Source organism: Myxine glutinosa, chromosome 5 (genome assembly GCF_964187855.1).
Source record: "Myxine glutinosa chromosome 5, kmMyxGlut1.1, whole genome shotgun sequence".
Classification (NCBI taxonomy): Eukaryota; Metazoa; Chordata; class Myxini; order Myxiniformes; family Myxinidae; genus Myxine; species Myxine glutinosa.
The window spans coordinates 185,580,821-185,600,888 of NC_136265.1; the positions used below are offsets into that span (position 1 = coordinate 185,580,821).

Genomic DNA, 20,068 nt, shown 5'->3' on the forward strand with positions numbered 1-20,068 from the left:
TTCAAACTTCTTTCCAGATGTCTTTAGCACTCCATTTGGGATGTGATCTGGTCTTTCCTTTACTCAGCCACATTTATATCTGCTCTCCACACAGATTGAATCAGATGGGGTACATTGTAACATGAAATCACTATATTTTATAACAACTTCACACGAACAATATTCAAATCAGATGTGTTTTTCACTACTAAACTAAGAATAGCATCCACAATTGCTTTCAGGTCCATATAATTTAAAAATTAAACTCATGCAGGTATTGTAACACAACTTCAAAGAAAATAATGCATTAATAATGAGTATATATGATTGAAATCACAAACAGGAATATCTAATTCCCAACAAATCTTGCAAACAAGCAAACTATGCATAATGTTTATTAGCATAGTCCTCCTCACTTTTTGTTTTTCTTTAACAGTGTAACTTGTGGTGATATGAGTTCATCGATCTTGTAAAACGGACATAGTTCACAACATTTTGTTATGCCCTTATTTTAACTCTACTGTATTCATTTGCAAGATCACTTGATTCAATCGTTGAATCTCAGTATTCATGTCGCCATAGAAGTCTTCCTCTTGTGGTTCCACATTCATTTCCTCATTTGTTGCTTTGTTTATTTCCTCTTTTGTGGCTGCTTGCACTATCATAGTGTTGTTTGTTATCTTATTCAAACCCACCGTCACTAAGGTTTTCAAGAAAGCCACTACTAAAACTATTGCCAATATAACCACTAATCCAATAAACAAATATTGGAGTATCTCAGCTGCTACTCCTCGTATATGTTCATACCTATAACATAATTATATGTCAATGACATTCAACATTATATACCAAACTAACAACTTCTTAAAATGTGACTAAAGAAAAATCCCTTCATATGTAACATAAATCTGATTATTTGCCTTATCCTGATGCCCCTATCTCCCGGGGTCCATATTTGTTTCTATTGTTATCAACTTCCTATGATCTGTGAATTCGTTCCAAAATACCACAACCATAGGTTTTAACAAAGCTCTACCAAACTATTTCCAATGTGAACTCAAAATACTAGTAAAACAATCAATTTCAAAGAATTAACTTCAAAGGGTCAGCAAATTCATTCTATAACCAGATCTAATTTTCCCATCCAATAGTTTGCCTTGACACATGTCATATTATAACACTTTAATAAACCTTCAGAAATGTTTCCCATCGCAACAACTTCCCTTTTACAAATAGCCATGTGTAAATTACTTATTGAACTACAATTTCCTCTCAATTTATTTGGCCTAAATGGCCGCAAAAGTGGCTGCCAACATGCAGTACCTTTTTTCTACCAAGGAAGTGCTCGTCCACATAAGACCTCTACCAAAATGTTGTTTGTAAAACAAATCTGGGATTTATAATTACATGGATGCACACTCTCAGGACATTGCAGGCTGCTGTTAACAATCCATTACGATAAAATAATTCCTTTACCCACAATCAAATAATTAACACAAATTGAGGATATTATCCTTATCACATTCATTTATAGATTCATTATGTTGGATCTAATTCTCTCTTTTCCCACTGCTATAAGGAAGAACAGTAGCTCCTATACATCTTTGTAATATCTCATTAAATTTACCCAGCATTGAAGAATTTATTTACTATCCATTTCCCTTCTGTTTACCAGTAACTTTGTTTAAACTGCATAACTTAATTTGATAAATCCCATGTGTACAGCTACCACTTATTGAAACCCCTACTTTTGTAGAAAATATCCAAATAAGTGGTTGTATGCTCCCTTAAAAGTTGCTCCTCCATTTCTATGCAACTTAGTGAATACTACTGACACCAGTATGCCAATATAGGTGTGGCAGATTAACAAAATATGTTGCAGGTACATGTAACATTGTGTTCTGAGTGTAAGAAAAACATAACAGCACGTTCACGTCTGCCCCTTGGTTTTAAGATTCACAATGCATTCCGTTTTAAAACTCACAATAGTTCAATTCAACAAAATTGTCTTTACTATCTGCCCATATCATCTATGCCTAAGACACATCTATACATACAGCACAATTTATATGCTGATAAAGGTCAAGTTTATATATGTAAAAATCCATGAGCAGAGTACTCTGGAAAGTCAGTGTAAGACCACTTCCAAATTTGGCTAATTTTGTACTCATTTTGTTTATGAAGCTCCTGTCCATAAATAGCTGTTATTCTCATATAAATTCTATCAAAAATGGAATCCCAAAATTACTCACAATTTTACTATTAATTAATGGCTGCTCATAACCTAGCACATCAAATCTGTATATTCCATCGCCCTTGACAAAAGAGATAATGTACATAATCAAATTATATTCCTATTTTATTGTACGAATTCTCTGGATATTCTTATAAGATTGACACACAAAACAAAAACACAAACATTGACACACAAACATACACAAACCCAAGCATTATGTATATTTGTTTGCATTGGAACCATCATTAACAGATCAAGATGGGTGTCAATTTCATTTCAATTTCGTAAAATTTATCCTTTAATTTTAGAAACGCTAATACACAAATGGACAAAAAGTTTATGTTTAGAAAACCCCTATAATGTCACATTGAAATTACCCTTTTTGGTCCCACAATAATTTATCCAAATGTGACAACACATCCATTTAGCATGTCAGTCGCCCACTGACCTATCAGCATGCAAAACAATAGTCCAAAATTCCCACCTGATGATCATGTGACGCTCGTCACTTGGTTTCCAAAAAATTTTGCAAAGCAATGTTCCACACTTTGGTAATTGTTTTGTTTGTAAAAAAATTGTTTCGCCCAAAATACTCCCTAAAACGACATTTATAATTGGCAAATATGAGGCTTCCAGAATGAACTCTAATTCTGGATCTTTTAATTCATGTTCCAAAAAAAATCCAATTTTGGCATTTAATCAATTAATTATTAATTCGCTAATAAGCAAAAGTAAAATTCATTCTTGCTCCGAAATTTTTTGAGACAAGAAGCATGAACAATGATTCATGTTGGTCTGATGATTTAATCTGTTGAGGCCTGTCGTCATTTGAGATCTGCAGCAATGAAGGCCAAATCGTTATCTGAGGTACCGGTAAGCACTGGTACCCTTGATCTTGGTTCGTCCTATGAACTAGTCTTCCTATTTGAATATGGACAACGTCGTTTCCAGTGTCCAATATTTCCACAATTAAAACATCGATTTCTGTCATTGGCTGATCTGTTCACCTGTTCACTTGTTTCGCTGGGCTGCATCTCCAGATCCCTGAGTTGCCACCGCAACCTCTGGTTATCTCCTGAAACATGAAAAAAATTCTCTGTACTGTCCTTTTTGGGGAGACAAATGGGAATCAGATGGGACAACTGTCACTTTTATGCCTATTTCGGAGGGCAGTTGTGCATTTATCTCCTCCAATGTATCCTGCATCGTTTTTATTTTAAGTTCTAGGTCCAATATACGTCCGTGCTGTGCCATTTTCCTGGATTCCACATCCCAATAATGGAAGGCCAGCCAGTCTACTTTGAACTTCTGTCTCCTCCTGGCTTTCAATTCTTCACCGAGTGTTTCCAATATGTTCCTGTCAAAAGTACCATCCCGTGGGAATTCCCTTTTTCGTCCTTTAGTCCATTCATGCCAGGATTCCACATCTGTAAGTGATTCTGCACCATATTTCTGATACATGGAGTTGATACAAGTACCTCTTTGACTCAAGTCTAATTGACTTTGTTTATCCTTGCAGAGTCCACTTCCCATCTTTTCTGTGTGTGAGTAACACTCTATACTCACTCAATGTGCCAAATAACTACTAGGACTACACAACGGACTACACCTATACCCACTATCAACTGTGTGTACTGCAAAAATCTCTGAAGTTTGTTCCACCTTATTCAGAGTAGCGTTGAATACGTTGTTTTCTAGCTTATCCCTATAAGCTCCACTCTGTGGTCTCCCAGGATCTCCACCGGATCGAAGTATCTCTCCACCTTTTCAATCGATGACTTCAGGTGATTTCCAGAGAGTCTCCCTGTCCTGTGGCTTTTCCACACCCCAATCTCACTGATCGGTGTTGTAGATGAGTGTGGATCAGTAAGTCCTGTTGAGGGGGGTCAAACAAAAATAACCACATATAATATAACAAATAACTACTAGACTCACCACCTCGCTCATCGTCCAAGGTTGTCTGCACATTGATGTTTCGCAAATATCTCAAAGCTTCTTTCTTGAAACCGCACTTTTTATTCATCCATCAATTGACTTGATTAAATTAAATTTAAATTAAATCAGATCAAAATCACTCAGAACAAAATCAGAATCAATTCAATTATGCAATTTCAATCAATTTATCAATATTCATCAATAAAATCCTAATAATAATATATAATAACATATCATAAATGATAATATCAAAATTCACCTATCAGTCTGATACTGAATTGAAACCAATGTCTGATACTGAACTATGATATGGGATCAACATTACTCTATACCTAAACCTTTTCCCAATGTTGCCAAAACAGTTCCATCTACTGACGGGGAAATATGATCATCGGTCGTCACCGTTTGACCCATATCTGCCGTCAGTTGACAAATCACCGTTCTGCCCCTTGATCATATCTGACATTTTTTTTTTCTTTTTTTTTCCTCAATCTTGTCTGGTCATTATATCACAAATTCAAATACATTACTGTCTTACATGGGAAAAATGAATTGATGGTGCACTTCATCAAATCATTCCCCGTCAGAACATCATAAGGTTACAATTTCTTGTGTTCTTAAGAGCATGCTTAAGAGCACAAAAAACAACATGTCTCACTTTGAATGACACTCAAAGTTCTTGACAATTAAAATGTTGTAAGAGTCCTGAAATGCCGTACCAATGAATGGCAATTAATCCATAATATTGACCAATGCAATCCAATCCCACTGAAATTTAAACACTCCAACAAACTTTGTAACTTGTAATACATCATTAATCCTGCAGGGCTATAAAGCTATCCTTAAAGTCCATGCAATCGATTTACATCAAAACCCAATGATGACATGCCTGACAATCATAGCAATTTTCATGATTGTAAAACCATTTTCATTGTAAATCATTGTAATTATAAATTTTAAATGTAAATTTACCATAATTGTAAATGTAATTGTAAATAAATTGTAAATAAAAATTGTAAATTGTTACCATAATCAGTCATACCATAATCATCCATGGCAGAGACAAACATTTACTGTATCATTACATCCACGTGGTATAATCAGCAATGAAACAGTTTATCATTAACAAAATTTGAGAATGGACATCAATAATAATCAACAATATGACAATCATGATGACAATGATGAATCTCATCAACAATGAGAGAAAACTATGAAACTATGAAAAGGGAAACAGGTAAAAGTGAGATAAAAGAGGAGTAAAAAGAGGAGGAAAGAGGGGAGGAAAAAGGGTGGGGAAAGGAATAGGAGAAGTGGCAGGATGCCAAGAGAGGAATGAGGCTGGGGGGGGGGGTGGGGCGGGGCTCCCTTCGGGGTATTAATACTATGCGAAATACGACACTCATTGTATTATTCTAAAGATAACTGTGTATTATTGGCTGCACTTATGAGTCCCTTACAAGGCTGTGAGAGATTATATGGTAAATACTGTCTCCCTCTCGAACTTCTGTGCAAGCCATACACTCATCTGTGTATTATCTAACCATTCGAACTGTGTCGTACTATTTCACAAATTATTTTAGCAGTATGGGGCCATGGTGTAAGGGGAGGGGGGGGGGGGGGAGAGAGGGGTGAGGATAAAGAGCACATAAAGAGACCACATAATAAGGTGATATGCTAAATCAACATGGGATCCAATGGGATATGGGATCCACAATCCCATCCAATCCCATACAATCAACAATCCTATTCAATAACACACTCCTATACATGCCTCACAATCTGTAATAACATGACTTGGTGGGGAGGATGATGGCAGGATGGGGTTAGGGTTAGGATTGGGGTAGAGGGGACAGGAAATGGAAGGGGGGGGGGGGGGGAGAGGACGTGATGTTACTTCACCACTTGAAAGGGTCACCAAATCCATGTACCTGTAAATTCACCCATATATATACAGATCTAAGTTTTGTTTCATCAAACAGGTACAATTTTGTGTTTGGGTCCAGTTAATTGCCTTGCCACATGGCATAGTATCTTATTTCAATAAATTCCTTGATGACCTCTCCAATACTCAACTGTAACTCATATGTAATTACAATTGTCTCCCAAATGTGTTTGGCCTAAATAGCAGTACCTGTTATCTACCAAGCAAGTATTCCTTCACATAAGATCTCCACCCAAAAAAAAATTCCTGAAATATATATATATATTATTTTTTTTTTGAAAAAGATAAGTGAAAATATGAAATTTCAAATGTACATCCCAGGATTCTAATTTTTAGAGATTCCGTATCCGAGTGGCATGGGATTGTCTAACATTAATTTGTATCTTGATTGAATGATGTTTAGCTGTGATCCAAGATCCCCCAAAAAAATACCCAAAATCCCAAAAATTCCCCAATCAGGATGGAAATATACAGGTAAAAGGTAAGTTTGGAGAGAAAAAGAAAGGGGAAGGGGATGCAGAAGGGAAGAAAAATGGGGAGGGGCCGGGAGGGGGTTGGATAATGGTTGGATGGGGTAAGGGTGAGGAGTTAGGATGGAGGGGGGCAGGAAATGGAAGGAGGGAAAGGGCGGGGGAAGGTTCGGGGGGGGGGGGGTGGAGCAGGAGAAGTTGAAAGAGGTTACATTTAAAAGAAAAAAATCGTTTCTGATCCCATATGTAATAAGTGGACAAGGGACCAGAAGACATTTACAAAGCAGTCACCACATGGTTGCTATGGGGACCTGCCTGCACGCATGCTATCGTCCAAGGCTGGAAGTGCAAAAGAAAAATGCCTATTTTTAGACCGTCTGTCGACTCGTGCAGACAGATTTGCCTGGCGTGCAGGTGTCGGTTTAACTTTCATGAAAGTGCTAAACCCACTGTTGTACCACACTGGGAATTCATGTTTGAAAATCGAATCCAGCCGATTTTCCTTAGCACTGTACGCTGTATAAAATTCACTTTTTGTACAAAAATCGCTAGTTATTGAAAAATCCTCAGATAATCGTTTTAAAAAATCGCTGTTCGACTTCTGCGACAGCATATCTACTCGTCCCTCGTGACCACATCAAAAAAAGAGGCTCACCACAGGAATACCTACAGAAATACTATAGAAGTCTCAACCGTAGGAACCCAGCAATATTTGAATCATCATACAAAAGGAACGGGCAGATATGTGACGCAGACCATTGAACTGGAATCACGTATGAAATCAAATGAATACACAAAAAGCATATTCATACACAAAATCTATTTTCAGTTTATTTTCATGACTGGACGAATGCAGCACCCTTTTCGCTAACGCCCCGGGGTTCGTTAGTGGCTCTTTGCACTCGTAGAATGTACCAAAAAAAAATTCTAATTAGAGAAAAAAACAACAAAAAAACAATTTTTTTTTAAAAAAGAAAAGAAAAAATTGAATCGTCATGACTTCTGAAATCTTTTTACACACCTTACAGACTCCGGGGGGACTAATAATCCACCCACGAAGAGGTATGCCTCGTGGTTTTTTCCCACCTTCCACATATCAACAAAAATACACAAAACTCAAACACTGGACAATTTATCGCAGATTAACATCAGACTACACAGATAACAAACAAAAGCTTACCTTGTTCTGTGGAGTTGACTCCCTTACGGACCACCAATTCTGTTGAGGAATAATTTCTACTCCTGTTCTACTATTAAAACTTCAAGAAACTCGTTTTAGCAAAATCAATGTTTTATTCACTTTTGAGAGTTCTGCTGTATTCTACTAAATGTACTAATTAGATATTAATGACGTTGTCTGCCGGTCGTGGCTGTAGCTCCTTCTGTAGGTCTTTTGTTGAACCTCATTCAGTTGTTGACCAGTCTCCAGTTGTTCACTCCTCTTCAGTCACTCTCCCAGTCCACTCTGCTCCTCCGTCACTCTCCCAGTTCTCTCTCTCAATCGCAACTTTCTCTTTCTTATAAAGGCCCAGACTCCTTTATCCAAAAGCCTTATTTGGCTCTTTTGGCTAGCTTTCTATGTTGGGAGACTGAGCACTACATTATTTCTGTTCAAGAGGTCAAATGCTCTGACCTGCTGAGGGGGAATTTGCAGCCTGTGTTCCATCTATGGAACACAGGCTAAATATTGATAGACACAGATGGCAGTCCAAGAGCGTTACACATTCTGTCTTGAATTATATTGCTCTTGTCCTATGCTCTTGGCTCATTTGTAAAGTAAAACATATTCCACTTTACACAAGATCACATTGAGATATATTCTAGCAATATTGTCAATAAGAATATTTATTCCCTGACAGTTGGTTGCGTTGTTTTATTGAGGTTTTTCCTTTCTGGGGTGAATTTATTGCTTTGTCTTGTTCTTATTGGAGTTAAACCTTTCAAAACATTTATTCCACCATTTTGTGTTCCCCTGGCCGGTTTTTTTAATTTGTCTGGTGGGTCCTCCCACGGTGGTTCGCATGTATTATTGGTGCATGCTTGTGGGGGTCTTGCCCTGGCCGGTTTTTGCGAGGATCATTTTGTGAAGGCCCATCAGGATGTGCTAGATGTCCAGCTGGGTGCAGACGGGGTAATGATCATGGGGCACCAATTCTTCCCCAGTTCGGAAAGGTTGGACTTGTGTGAAAAATCCGTTGCTTGGCTGAGATGTGAAGTTTGAATGGGTTTGTCAATATATATATATATATATATATATATATATATATATATATATATATATATATATATATATATATATATATATATATATATATATATATGGTTATTTTTGTGACTTCGTTGACTTGATGTCTTTTTCCAAAGCTTAAAACATACCTTGACAACAAGTGTATTCATTTTAATCTACTGTGTCCAGATCCTAGTGGAGTGATGTTATCATTATGACATTATCCCCAGGGTGTTTGTATTCAGGTCGAAGGGCTCTTCGTATTTGGGTGGAAGGACTCTGTGGCTGGAGTATGAACCCTGATTTTGCCACCCCCTCAGGATATTGGAGTGTGGAGTTCAATAGTTGTTGGTCTGGTCCAGCCACACCTTCCTCTCTGTCTCATCGGTTCAGCTGCTTCCCCCACCTCCACCCCAGCAGTTCTCCTGCCCCCTAGCATGCTGGCTCTCATAATTTGAGGGAATAACCAATCAGCTCTCACCGAACGAATTTCAAACCCCACTTTGAGTCCTCCACTGTAAGCTAATTTTGCCAAGCATGACTCTGCAGGCAGTGTGAGGCAGGAGGCGATGCATCAGATGGTCAATAATGGAGTTGAACAGCTCTGAAGCAAGTATGCAACCTTGTCATACACCTGAATGAATGTGAAATTCCTCAGAATGTTTATTTCCAACATGAACAGTGCTACAAATATTAGTCTAGAGGGACTTTATGAGTTGTAGAAGGGCCGGAAGAATGCCACAGACCCTAAGTATGTTCCAAAGTAATTCATGGCTTACAAAGTGAAAAGCTGCTTTGTAGTCGGTGAAGATAATGTGGGCACATCTGTTGAATTCCTTGGATTTTTTGATCAACTGACAAATAACAAATATCTGTTCTGTGGTACACTTTCCAGGAGAAAACCCTGCCTGGTTTGGGTGGAGTTTGCTCTGAAGCACTGGTCTCACTCGAGCCTGCAGAACTAGGGCATCCAGCTTACCAACACACACATACACACATATATACATACACACACATACACACACGCACATATATACACATATACACACACACACACACACATACACACATATATATACAAACACATATACAGACCACACACACACACACACACACACACACATACATACACGCACATATACACACACATACACGCACATATACACATACACACATGGAGAGTTGAGTGATGCCATGATGGTTGCTATACACATACTTATCACTTTTTATTTTCCACAATGGAAGGATAATTACATGTCTTTAGTAATTGGGGTTATTCTTATTGATCCAAACAGTATTAATAATGTAGGTAATCCCGTTGATCATTGCATCTCTCCACTCTTGATGACGTCGGCTGTGCTTGGACAGATTCCCAGGGCACGGAGGTCTTTTTACCTTGTTGGTGGAGGTCTGCACCTCCGATGAGGTGACCATGCCGGTGATGCTGTTTGGATCACTCACTGCATCACTGGCCTCATATGTATGATGTATCTGGTCTTGCTTTAAGAGGAAGACAATGGGAAAGGGCTTTGATGGTCGCAGGAGCTATAGTGCAGCGGCATAGCAAACCAATTGTGCATTTTGTGATGGAAGCACCAAATTTGGCAGAATGATAGAATATTATATGGAGAACATTTTCAGATATGGAACCACTTTGGAATTCACCCCAATGTGGCCGCCATATTGGATTTCAAAATGGCGGCTTAAAAATCTTTAATTACAAATATTTCTGGTTCTATACCAGCTACAGCCTTGATTTTAGTGTCTGGATGTACAAACTTGAGGTCAAGGAATTGAATGGTTCTACTTAGAAGTTGATTTACTGACGCCATATTGGATTCCAAGATGGCGGCTTCCGAAAATCTGCTGACCGATATCTCTGGTTCTATGCCAGCTAGATACTTGATTCTGGTGTCTAGATGTACATTTCTGAGGTCAATGAATTGAATGGTTGTATTGAAATATGTTTTAATGCACATAAGCAACTGATAATCCCATATTACGTACATTGTATACACACGTTCAGCAAGAGAACTAGCGAGCGTATTGCATCAAGTCATGCCAAGTGTCACAGTTCCAACTCAATGTGAGCAGTCACCATCACAGGCACACAGTGCTGTGCATTTCAGAGCCGCTTTCTTGCACTTGCATCTCCCACTGCAACCGTTTTCGCACCCACAACAGATGAGTTCATAGCAGGATTTGGCAGCTTCTGGTAGTGTTGTCCACAGAGGATCGAACTGTCCGTCATTGTCCACCCACCCCCAGTCGCATGGTGATGGGAGATAGCAGTGTGGGACAAGAGACTGTCCCCAACAATGTCCACCCTGGTAAGTTGCTCTCTTCACGTGTTGTACTAGGGCGGCCTGTGTTGGAGGTATTGCTTCAATGGATCGAGATTTCTTTGCAAAGAGTTTCTTTCTTGCCAGATTCACCTCAGAACATGTGCATGTGCGGTCGTACAGAAGCACTACGTATCTCTCCAGGGTTGCCAGTGTATCCTCAGAGATCTCACTTGGTGCAGATGCCAGGTCCAGGAATGCATTGGTCACTTCTGGAAAAGTTTCCCATACTGCCCATGCTGTTTTCTTGCCACGACCTGCAAAGCTCGAGACGGTATCACACCCTGTGATTGCATGGAAGATTGGCAGTGCCTTGGCTTTGTCTGGTCCCAGGGTAGCAGACAGCTCGTGTGCTGCTATGTAGCGGAAGTTCTTTCCGGTTCCAAGCGCTAACCAGAGTTCGTCCACTACCTCATTAAGCTCCTGGGCCATCCACACAGCGAGAACCACCACATCTGTGTCCACGGTGCGGATGAGTACTCTGCGGTGTCCAGATTTCATAGCAGCTGCTGCGTGGAGCATCATGCGCGTGTCTGCTTCCTCGTGATTGCACGGGGCCAAAGCGGCTGTGTCTGCACATGGTGGTACAGCAATGACCTGTTGGTGTAAGCATGAACAATACCGTGATGTAAATTAAATGTGAATTCCTTTGGTGTAGGTGGTCACGAATAAAACCTGACATGAATCTGCATAACATTTATTAATTTATTTCAGTACATTATTTCAAGTACATAAATACAGGGCAATTATTATTATTATTATTATTATTATTATTGTTATTTACTTGGCATCAAACACATGAAATCATACAATATGACATTGCACATATAACAGTAGCCTGTTCATGTACTGCTGCCCCAAGATGCCAGGAAAGAAAAAAGCAATTCAAGAACACTATGGCCAATAGGCCTTTCTTAACAATTTGAGGGAGTGTACCGTGGACAGCTAAAGATTATATATACAATACAAAATATTATTCCGAATAGATAATACAAATCGGGATTATATAATCAAAATTAAATTATATGAAAAGAATACACATATGTGGGTAAGAATTTACTCTACAACAGCATAAATCAATAATACATTGTATAATATGTACTGAAACCACAGAAGATTGTACACACACTCTCAAACACACAAGCAGGCACGCACCCACTCTCACCACCCAGACACATACACACACTTTCACTAACACACACTAACATACATCATGCACATTACCTGTTCACCATCAGTAGCAATCAGCTGTTTGTCTGGCACATCGATGGACTCCGTGACCTGCTTAGACAGAAAGCTGAAGAGTTCCTCCTTGTTCTCGTCGACACGGAGGAAACTGTGCCAGTTGCCTGGTAGGAGGGCAGAGCCAGTGACACGTCTGCGTATTCCCTTGCCTCTGTTGGTCCTTGCAGTTGCCTTCAGGCTGCCTGACCCTAGTCCAGATAATGTGTCAACCAGTTCCCTCTTTCTCGTATGGGCTTGAAGCATCAAGCCAAGATATATTGGCAAAGGAGTCTCTTGACTAATGCTGTGTCGTACGTCTGTGCCTGCACCTCTCCTCTCATGCTTCACACTGTTGTATTTGAGAAGTTGAGCTATTGTCACAGACGCCGATGCCGATGACTGACATGCCTGATCTTTGATGCCTGCGCCCTCTAAAATCATGGAGACCATTGTCAGCAGCAGTTGTGGCACAGACTCTTCTTGACATTTGTTTGAGAAGGACCCATTGAAAGGCTGAGATGACTGGAACATATCCTTCCTTATAATCCCTGCAGCTCGTGCCAGGTGCACAACATCACTGTCAATATCATGTTGACATGCCTTGGCTAATGCACTGCCAATGTCTTCCTGAAACACCAGCAGGACATCTCTTCCCTGCCTGTGCTCCTGCAGATCAGGGAAGTGTGCCAGGATACGCTCCTTGAGTCTGGTTGTATGGACTCGTGTTTCCAGCACAACTCCGAACTGTTCCATTCTCATTGTGTAGAGCTTGGTGAGGTCTGCCATCTTGAATACAGGAGCAGTGTCTTCTTCTTTAGCAGTTTCCTCTATGTACGTTACCAGTTCAGCAAGGACTATTGCTGAAATGACATCTACCGTGCTCTGGCTTTGCTCAGCAAGCTTTTTTGCTGCCCTCACGCGGTTGTATAGGGATGTCAAACATTTCTTATGGTACTTGGCCTCTCTTGCGACCATGTCCCCAGCACTCAGTTGGGCTAACAAAGTGGTATCCTGAAGAAACTCTGCAGCCTTGCGAACGTGTTTATCTAGTTCCAATGTCGCTGCTTGATGAAACTCCAAACCAAGCTCTTGCTGGCAGAAGAAGCACAAATTGTCGCATATGCTATCAACACAAGCTGCCTGAGACCTAGTAAGCTTGTACTTATCTGTGATTGTACTGGGGATAGGGCTTCCCTCTGGATGACTTCTCTTCTGTACCCGCTGTAGCTTGGTAGTGTTATATTTCACCCTGCATGACTTGTGCCACTTGGCTTGGTGGGCAGCTAGAGTGGCAGCTATCCCTTGGCCTTCATCCAGTCGTTGCAAGTCCACGTCTTGTGGCAGCTTGCCTAGTTTATTGAATGCTGATAGATTGTCTTCAAGTGTCTTGTATCCAGCACCTGCATCAGTTCTTTTCGTGACAGCAGGACACTGTAGGGACTCTCCTATATCAACTTGACACAGAACACAGAGTTCCCAGTCCAGTGGCGTCTTTGGCGTTGAAGTTACATACTTGGTAACATGAACTAACTTGAACTGCTTCGACATGATTGAAACCTGGATGGAGCAAACAAACAAAAAAGTCGTTTAATTAGGGGTTAATCAACGGACCAGCATGTTTTATCTACAGGACAATACACGACCCCCCCTGAAATTTGACACCAAATGACCTCTTTTAGGGGTATTTTTGGCCGAAATTTTCAAATTTTTCACTCCCCAGACCCCTAGATGTTCCCTTGAGCTCAGAATCGCCGCTGTAATGTGTCTACTGATGTTAGAAAAGATATAGGGTGAATGGGGCAATAATTGTGCCTGTAGGATTTGTTTCCGCCACCCCCCCTAAGGGTTACAGATTTTTAAAGCCGCCATTTTGAAATCCAATATGGCGGCGACCTTGGGTGAATTTCAAAGTGGTTCCATATCTGAAAATGTTCTAAATATAACATTCTATCATTGTGCCAAATTTGGTGCTTCCATCACAAAATGCACAATTCTTAAATTTTTGCTATGCCGCTGCACTACTAAGTTTGGCACTCCTGTAAACACGGCAGGATTGCATGCTTGAAAACCAACGTCTGGAAACTAGCACATGGTTGAAAACCTTGCGAGTCACCCCATAATTGCTGTACCAGGTATACTGGTAGATGAGATTCCTCAGGAATCAGGAGCCTCCAATTCACAGGTCACTTCATGAAGTGCACATACGTCTAGGACTCCACGGGATGGATGCCGTTATCTTTTATTGAACCGGACCATATAATACTGGGCCTCCGATTTCTCTCCTTATGACACGATCTGATACAGTTGTTGCTTCGAAATCTCCAAACACCACAATCAAATTGTAGCAGCTCGGAGGATAGTAACTCAAAAAATGAGTCCTTGTTTACATCTTTGAATGCCTCCGTTTTGGCATAACAAACGACAATTGTCATATGTCCATGATGATCTTGGAGTCCAGCAGTAAGTAGGTGGGGTCAGTCAGGATGAATTCCTCTAATCCAGCCTAAGCTTCCATGGCTGTCAACATTGAGAATATATGTTTTACAAGCCTCGGTGGTGTAATGGTTAGAGCATTCGCTTTAAGTCCGGGAGGTGGACGGTTCAAACCTCTGCCAAGTCACACCAACGACTAAATGGTACGTGCTGCTTCCTTGCTTTCCGTTCATAATTTAAAGGTTTAAGAGCATGTACAATCCCAATAGTTTGGCATCCATAAGGAGGAGTAAATTCCTCAATGGAGAGGAGTTTGTGTGGTGATAAAAGCGGCGCCATTGTTGTGACGTCACTGGTACCCAGAGTAGGCCACCTCGGGAAGTGATGGCATGCCCCGAAACTCAGTTGCTGTGTTTGTCTCGTCTAACAGTCTTGTCTTATGCTGTGTGTGTGTGTGTGTGTGTGTGTGTGTGTGTGTGTGTGTGTGTGTGTGTGTGTGTGTGTGTGTGTGTGTGTGTGTGTGTGTGTGTGTGTGTGTGTGTGTGTGTGTGTGTGTGTGTGTGTGTGTGTGTGTGTAGCTCCATTGTGAGGCTGAGGTCATGTGAAAAAAAAGACCTCAAGCCTTGCCTCATTAAGTTTGTGTTCTGATTACTATTAAGCACGTGCATTATTTTTCATGTAATTGAGGACTTGGTGTGTATTTTATGAAGGTGTTGATGGAAATCCTCAATGTATTGCGATTAAAACCACCATGACATTTTCCTCCAAATATTAAATTTGTGGTGTAATGTTTCAAGACTCATGGCCTTATTTTTATTCTCACGCCTAAATTTTATTTTAAATACCTGCTTTTGCAAAAATAATCTATTATAAAAATTTAAATTCAAAATGTTGAAAATTTTGCAAAAAAAATGCTTGTTAAAGTGGACATCTCTCTGGCTGTTCTCAGAGAGCCACCTCAGCGTCGACGAGTCTGGCATTTCACTCAGGCCGACTGGCACAGTCTTCAAGCAGCCATCAATCATCTGGACTGGTCTCCCATCTCTCCCACCTCTGACATCAACTCATCCTGGGAATTCTTCCAAAGTAAACTGCTCTCTCTCATGCACAGATTTATCCCATCTCGTCTTCAGTTGTCATACCCTTCCTCCCGTCCATGGTACACTGAAGCTTGTAGTGAGGCAGTTGCCCTGAAACAACTTGCCTTCACCTCCTGCAAGGCAAATCCAACTGAAGGCAATCTCCGTTCCTTTGACAGAGCTCGAAACAAGTGTGTGTCTACCCTCAGGAGAGCCAGGAAACTATATCTCTCTACTCTCAAGACTGAACTCTCAAACCTGTCTCCCTCCTCCAAATCCTGGTGGGTTCTGGTCAAATATGATTCTGGTGGTTGTTTCCCCTCCCTTACCTCAAGCGGCTACAAAACTAACACTGCTCCCAATCATCAGCAAGGTCATGGAATCCATCATCGCTTCTGATATTTAATCCTTCTCCTTCTACAATGGCTTAATATGTCATCATCACTTTGGATTTAGACCAGGCCACTCTTCTCTGGACATGCTGCTTCTGATGTCTCAACAATGGTTGGAGGTCCTCAACGCCATACAGGAAATCAGAGCTGTTTCCATTGACATAGCTCATGCCTTTGACATGGTGTGGCACCCCGCCCTGCTCTCCAACCTCTCCTCTGATGGTATCCATGGAAATCTTCCTATCCTGTCATAGTCAATGTGTGGCTCGAAGTGGAATTTTCTCATCTCATCTTCCTGTCCAGGCTGGCATTCCTCAAGGCAGTGTTCTCTCCGAACTTCTGGAAAATCCTCTCTATCTCTTAGCTGATGACTCCACTCTCTGCCGCTCCATATCTCAACCCTCAGATCGGCAGGCAGCAGCCACTTCACTCTTAGTCAGGTTCACTATGTCAATAAATTATATTTCGTTTAAAATCATGGTAGATTAGCAAACCTATACATTTTTGGAAAGGTTATAGCATAAGGAAACTAAAAATCAATGTTTACATTTGGAGAGATACCTGTATGGCGGCCATTTTGGATTTTCAAAATGGCCACTGTAAAATACATATTTTGTTCTATTTCTGCCTCTAATTACCCTAAAAACTTTTTAAAATATACTAAACCTATATTTTCAGGGACAAGGAATCCAATGAAAGTATCAAATTAGTGCTATGGGGAATGGTAAGACACGAATCAAAGGTTTTGAATTGCAAAATACTGTCTTTATATTCGCGATAAGTTGCATAATCAAATACATGTTATCATTTTGTACAGGCAGTTAATGACATCAAAATGTGTCACAATAATTCATATCACCAAACATACACAGGCAGTCAGCAAAATCATATATACACATGCAGTCAGTATAACTTCACATCTACACAGGCAGTCAATGACAAAATATACACAGGCAGTCAATGGCATCAAACATACACGATTACAGAATATGCCATTTAGAGTTCGTCATCACTGTCCTGTTATGTGTGTCGTATCCGACAATATAGTCCGCATCGTTTTCACAGTCCGTTCCACACAAGCAAAGGTTGGTCAAATTGATTGGCAAATCGAATTGGTCGAATGGTCGATCGAATCGAATTCGATGAATCGAATCGAATCGAATCGATCGAATTGGTCGAATGGTCGAATGGTCGATCGAAACGATTGGTCGAATGGTCGAATTGGTCGAATGGAATTGGTCGATTGGTCGAATTGGTCGAATCGAATTGGTCGGAATTGGCAAATGTAAACATTGATTTTCTGATTTTCCATGTAATAACGTTTCCAAAAATGTATAGGTTTGCTAATCTACCATGATTTTGAACGAAAAAACATAGTGAACCTGACTATCTCTGCAGGCCTGGATAAAATCACAAACTGGTCAAAAAAGTGGAACATGTCCTTAAATCCTGACAAATGTCCCACCCTTGCTATGTCTCTCCATAAAGACGGTCTCGAAAATCCTCCCATCTACTTTCTGAACAATCATCTCGAAGAAGTTCTGTCACTCAAGCTTTTAGGTCTCACTATCTGCCATGATATTTTCTGAGAAAACCACATTTCCAAGCTGGCCTCCAAAGCCAGTCGCCGACTGGACATCCTCCATCGTGTGAAGTCCTTTCTGGGCACTTCTGAGCTCCTCACCACATAGAAAGCTTTCATCCGCCGCTCAATGGAATACTGCTCTCCCTTCTGTGCTGGTGCTACTGCCTCACACCTAGCTCGGCTTCACGCTATAGAAACCAAAGCTTTCAGAATCATTGGAATCTCCCGTGATGAAGCTGATTCTGAGGGTCTTTCTCTCTATCACCACAGGCAGGTCGGTGGTGTTTGTGTCTTCTACCGACTCCGCTCCGGCCTTGCTCACCCAGCTCCGTCTGTGCTCTGTCCCCAAAATGTTCCTGCAGGACGCACGAGATCTGTCAGCAACCCTCTTCTGGTGAAACCGCCCAACTTAAGACTCTCTGCTCACCTTCACTCTTTCATTCCACTTTTCTCCCACCTCTGGAACAAACTCCCCCACTCGCTTCAATCCCACTCCTCCCTCCAGGTCTTCAAAACAGCTTTTCACCACCATCTCATATCTTAATCTTTTCTACCTCTGTTATTCCTCCCAAATCCACCTCCTTCAAATTCCATTTTCTTTCTTTAATTCTCCAGCAGTGTCCATCTTGTTTATCCCGTGTACCCCACCCCAGCCCTCTCTTTTCCATAGATCTCCTGATGTCCCTGTTCCCTACTGTGATTGTGCTTACCTCTCTGTCCCCTTGTTATCTCCCTTCCTTTATTATGTGTTCCATGTGTTAGCTCTCATACGAGCCTCGACTAAGTATACAAAAAAAATCTGTTGGTTCTTCATTGCTCTGGTCTTCTTTTCCACTCCCACTTTCGAGCTTGAATTGGCTTCTTGGTACGAAATATCTCAGTAAAGACAGATGCCTGATGAGTAGACCAGTAATTTAGCTGAACATTTGTTTTCCTGATTAAGTCGGCATATTTCAAATGCAGCCGCTTCAAAATGCAGGAGACATTATTCAGTGTGAATGAGACTGATTGGAAATGTGTTTTGCTGATGTAAAATGTCAAGTCTGTGAGTCTTTAACCATCACCTTCTCCTTGCAATTCAGAGCACATTAAATATCAAACTTCATCATATTGGGAAAAATGCTGCAAAATAGTTTGCTGGAATGTGTATCTGTGACATCTTCATGATGTGCTTAGCCAGAGACCAGTTATTTGATTACAACATATATAAAGCTTGAAAACCTCTGTAAAATGTAGGCTACAGGTAAATATGTAACTGTAATGTTACCGACAAGGGGAAGTTAATGAGGCTAATGCAGGCGTCCAAAAAGCTTGTTTTGATTTCTGTAATTGTTTTATAATTGCAATCAGTTATTCACTGAAAAAGAAGCTGCACATTGCTTATAACATAATGAAAATGGACTATGCAGATCAATGCTTTTCTGAACATATATTTTCAAGCAATCTTTGCGTACGATACATAAGAAGAGGTGTTTTGCGCCATGACTTCTGTTTCATATACAAATTTTACGATACATTTTATGAAAATAACTTGCTCGATTTAATCTTCATTTCAGGAGAAAATGTCACAGCAAGTTATATTTATGTCCAACTGGCAGTTTACCCACCCTTTGCATGGATTTTGTATGCAAATTATTTCCTGAATAAGGTATATGCGAGCTGTATTGTAATAAAACCTGATGGATGTACCAGATGTGCTTCCGTGCAAGAGGCAGGGGATCCCAGGATGGTACTAAAATGAAACAACCCTCCCTATGAGAGAGTAATACTCCCTCCCTCTGGTGGGAGTCAGTAAAGCACTCGCACGCATGCCACGTGTACAATTAAAAATTCCAAATTATCTCCACAGCTGATCACCACCACCACCAGGTGGCGCTATATGGTACACATCACGATTGATGACAAACAAACATCGACAAACAAACACTCAAAACCTCTGTGGGAGGAGAGCAAATTAAGTTGCTATCATAGGAGGGAATTGATAAATAATTTTTTACTTCCGGTAGGTGTGTCAACCAGTGACTCTTAGCCTATACACTGCACATGTGTAAATATACATTTATATCGACAATGTTCTCCGAATTCCATCAGGTAAGTATTAAACAATGCTAGCGGCTGTAAGGAATGAGATTATGCATTGAATAAATAGGTCACAATTGGGGTAAGTGTGTCGGGAGGCAATATCAATCATCACACTTGCAGCCATGACTGGTTCGTAGAG

At 40.5% G+C, this 20,068-nt stretch overlaps 2 protein-coding genes across 10 annotated transcripts in view; one reads left to right on the plus strand and one right to left on the minus strand.

The window, feature by feature from the left end:
• LOC137413498 (neurexin-1-like) overlaps positions 1 to 20,068 on the plus strand; it is a 1,626,023-nt gene that overhangs the window by 674,219 nt on the left and 931,736 nt on the right. The gene's annotated exons all lie outside the window — the stretch shown is intronic.
• Positions 10,267 to 13,906, minus strand: LOC144891983 (uncharacterized). The gene is made up of 3 exons (XM_078777109.1): positions 12,359 to 13,906; positions 10,891 to 11,731; positions 10,267 to 10,337 (listed from the first exon to the last, which is right to left on the minus strand). The coding sequence occupies exons 1-3, from the start codon at positions 13,904 to 13,906 to the stop codon at positions 10,267 to 10,269; spliced, it is 2,460 nt and encodes an 819-aa protein (XP_078633235.1).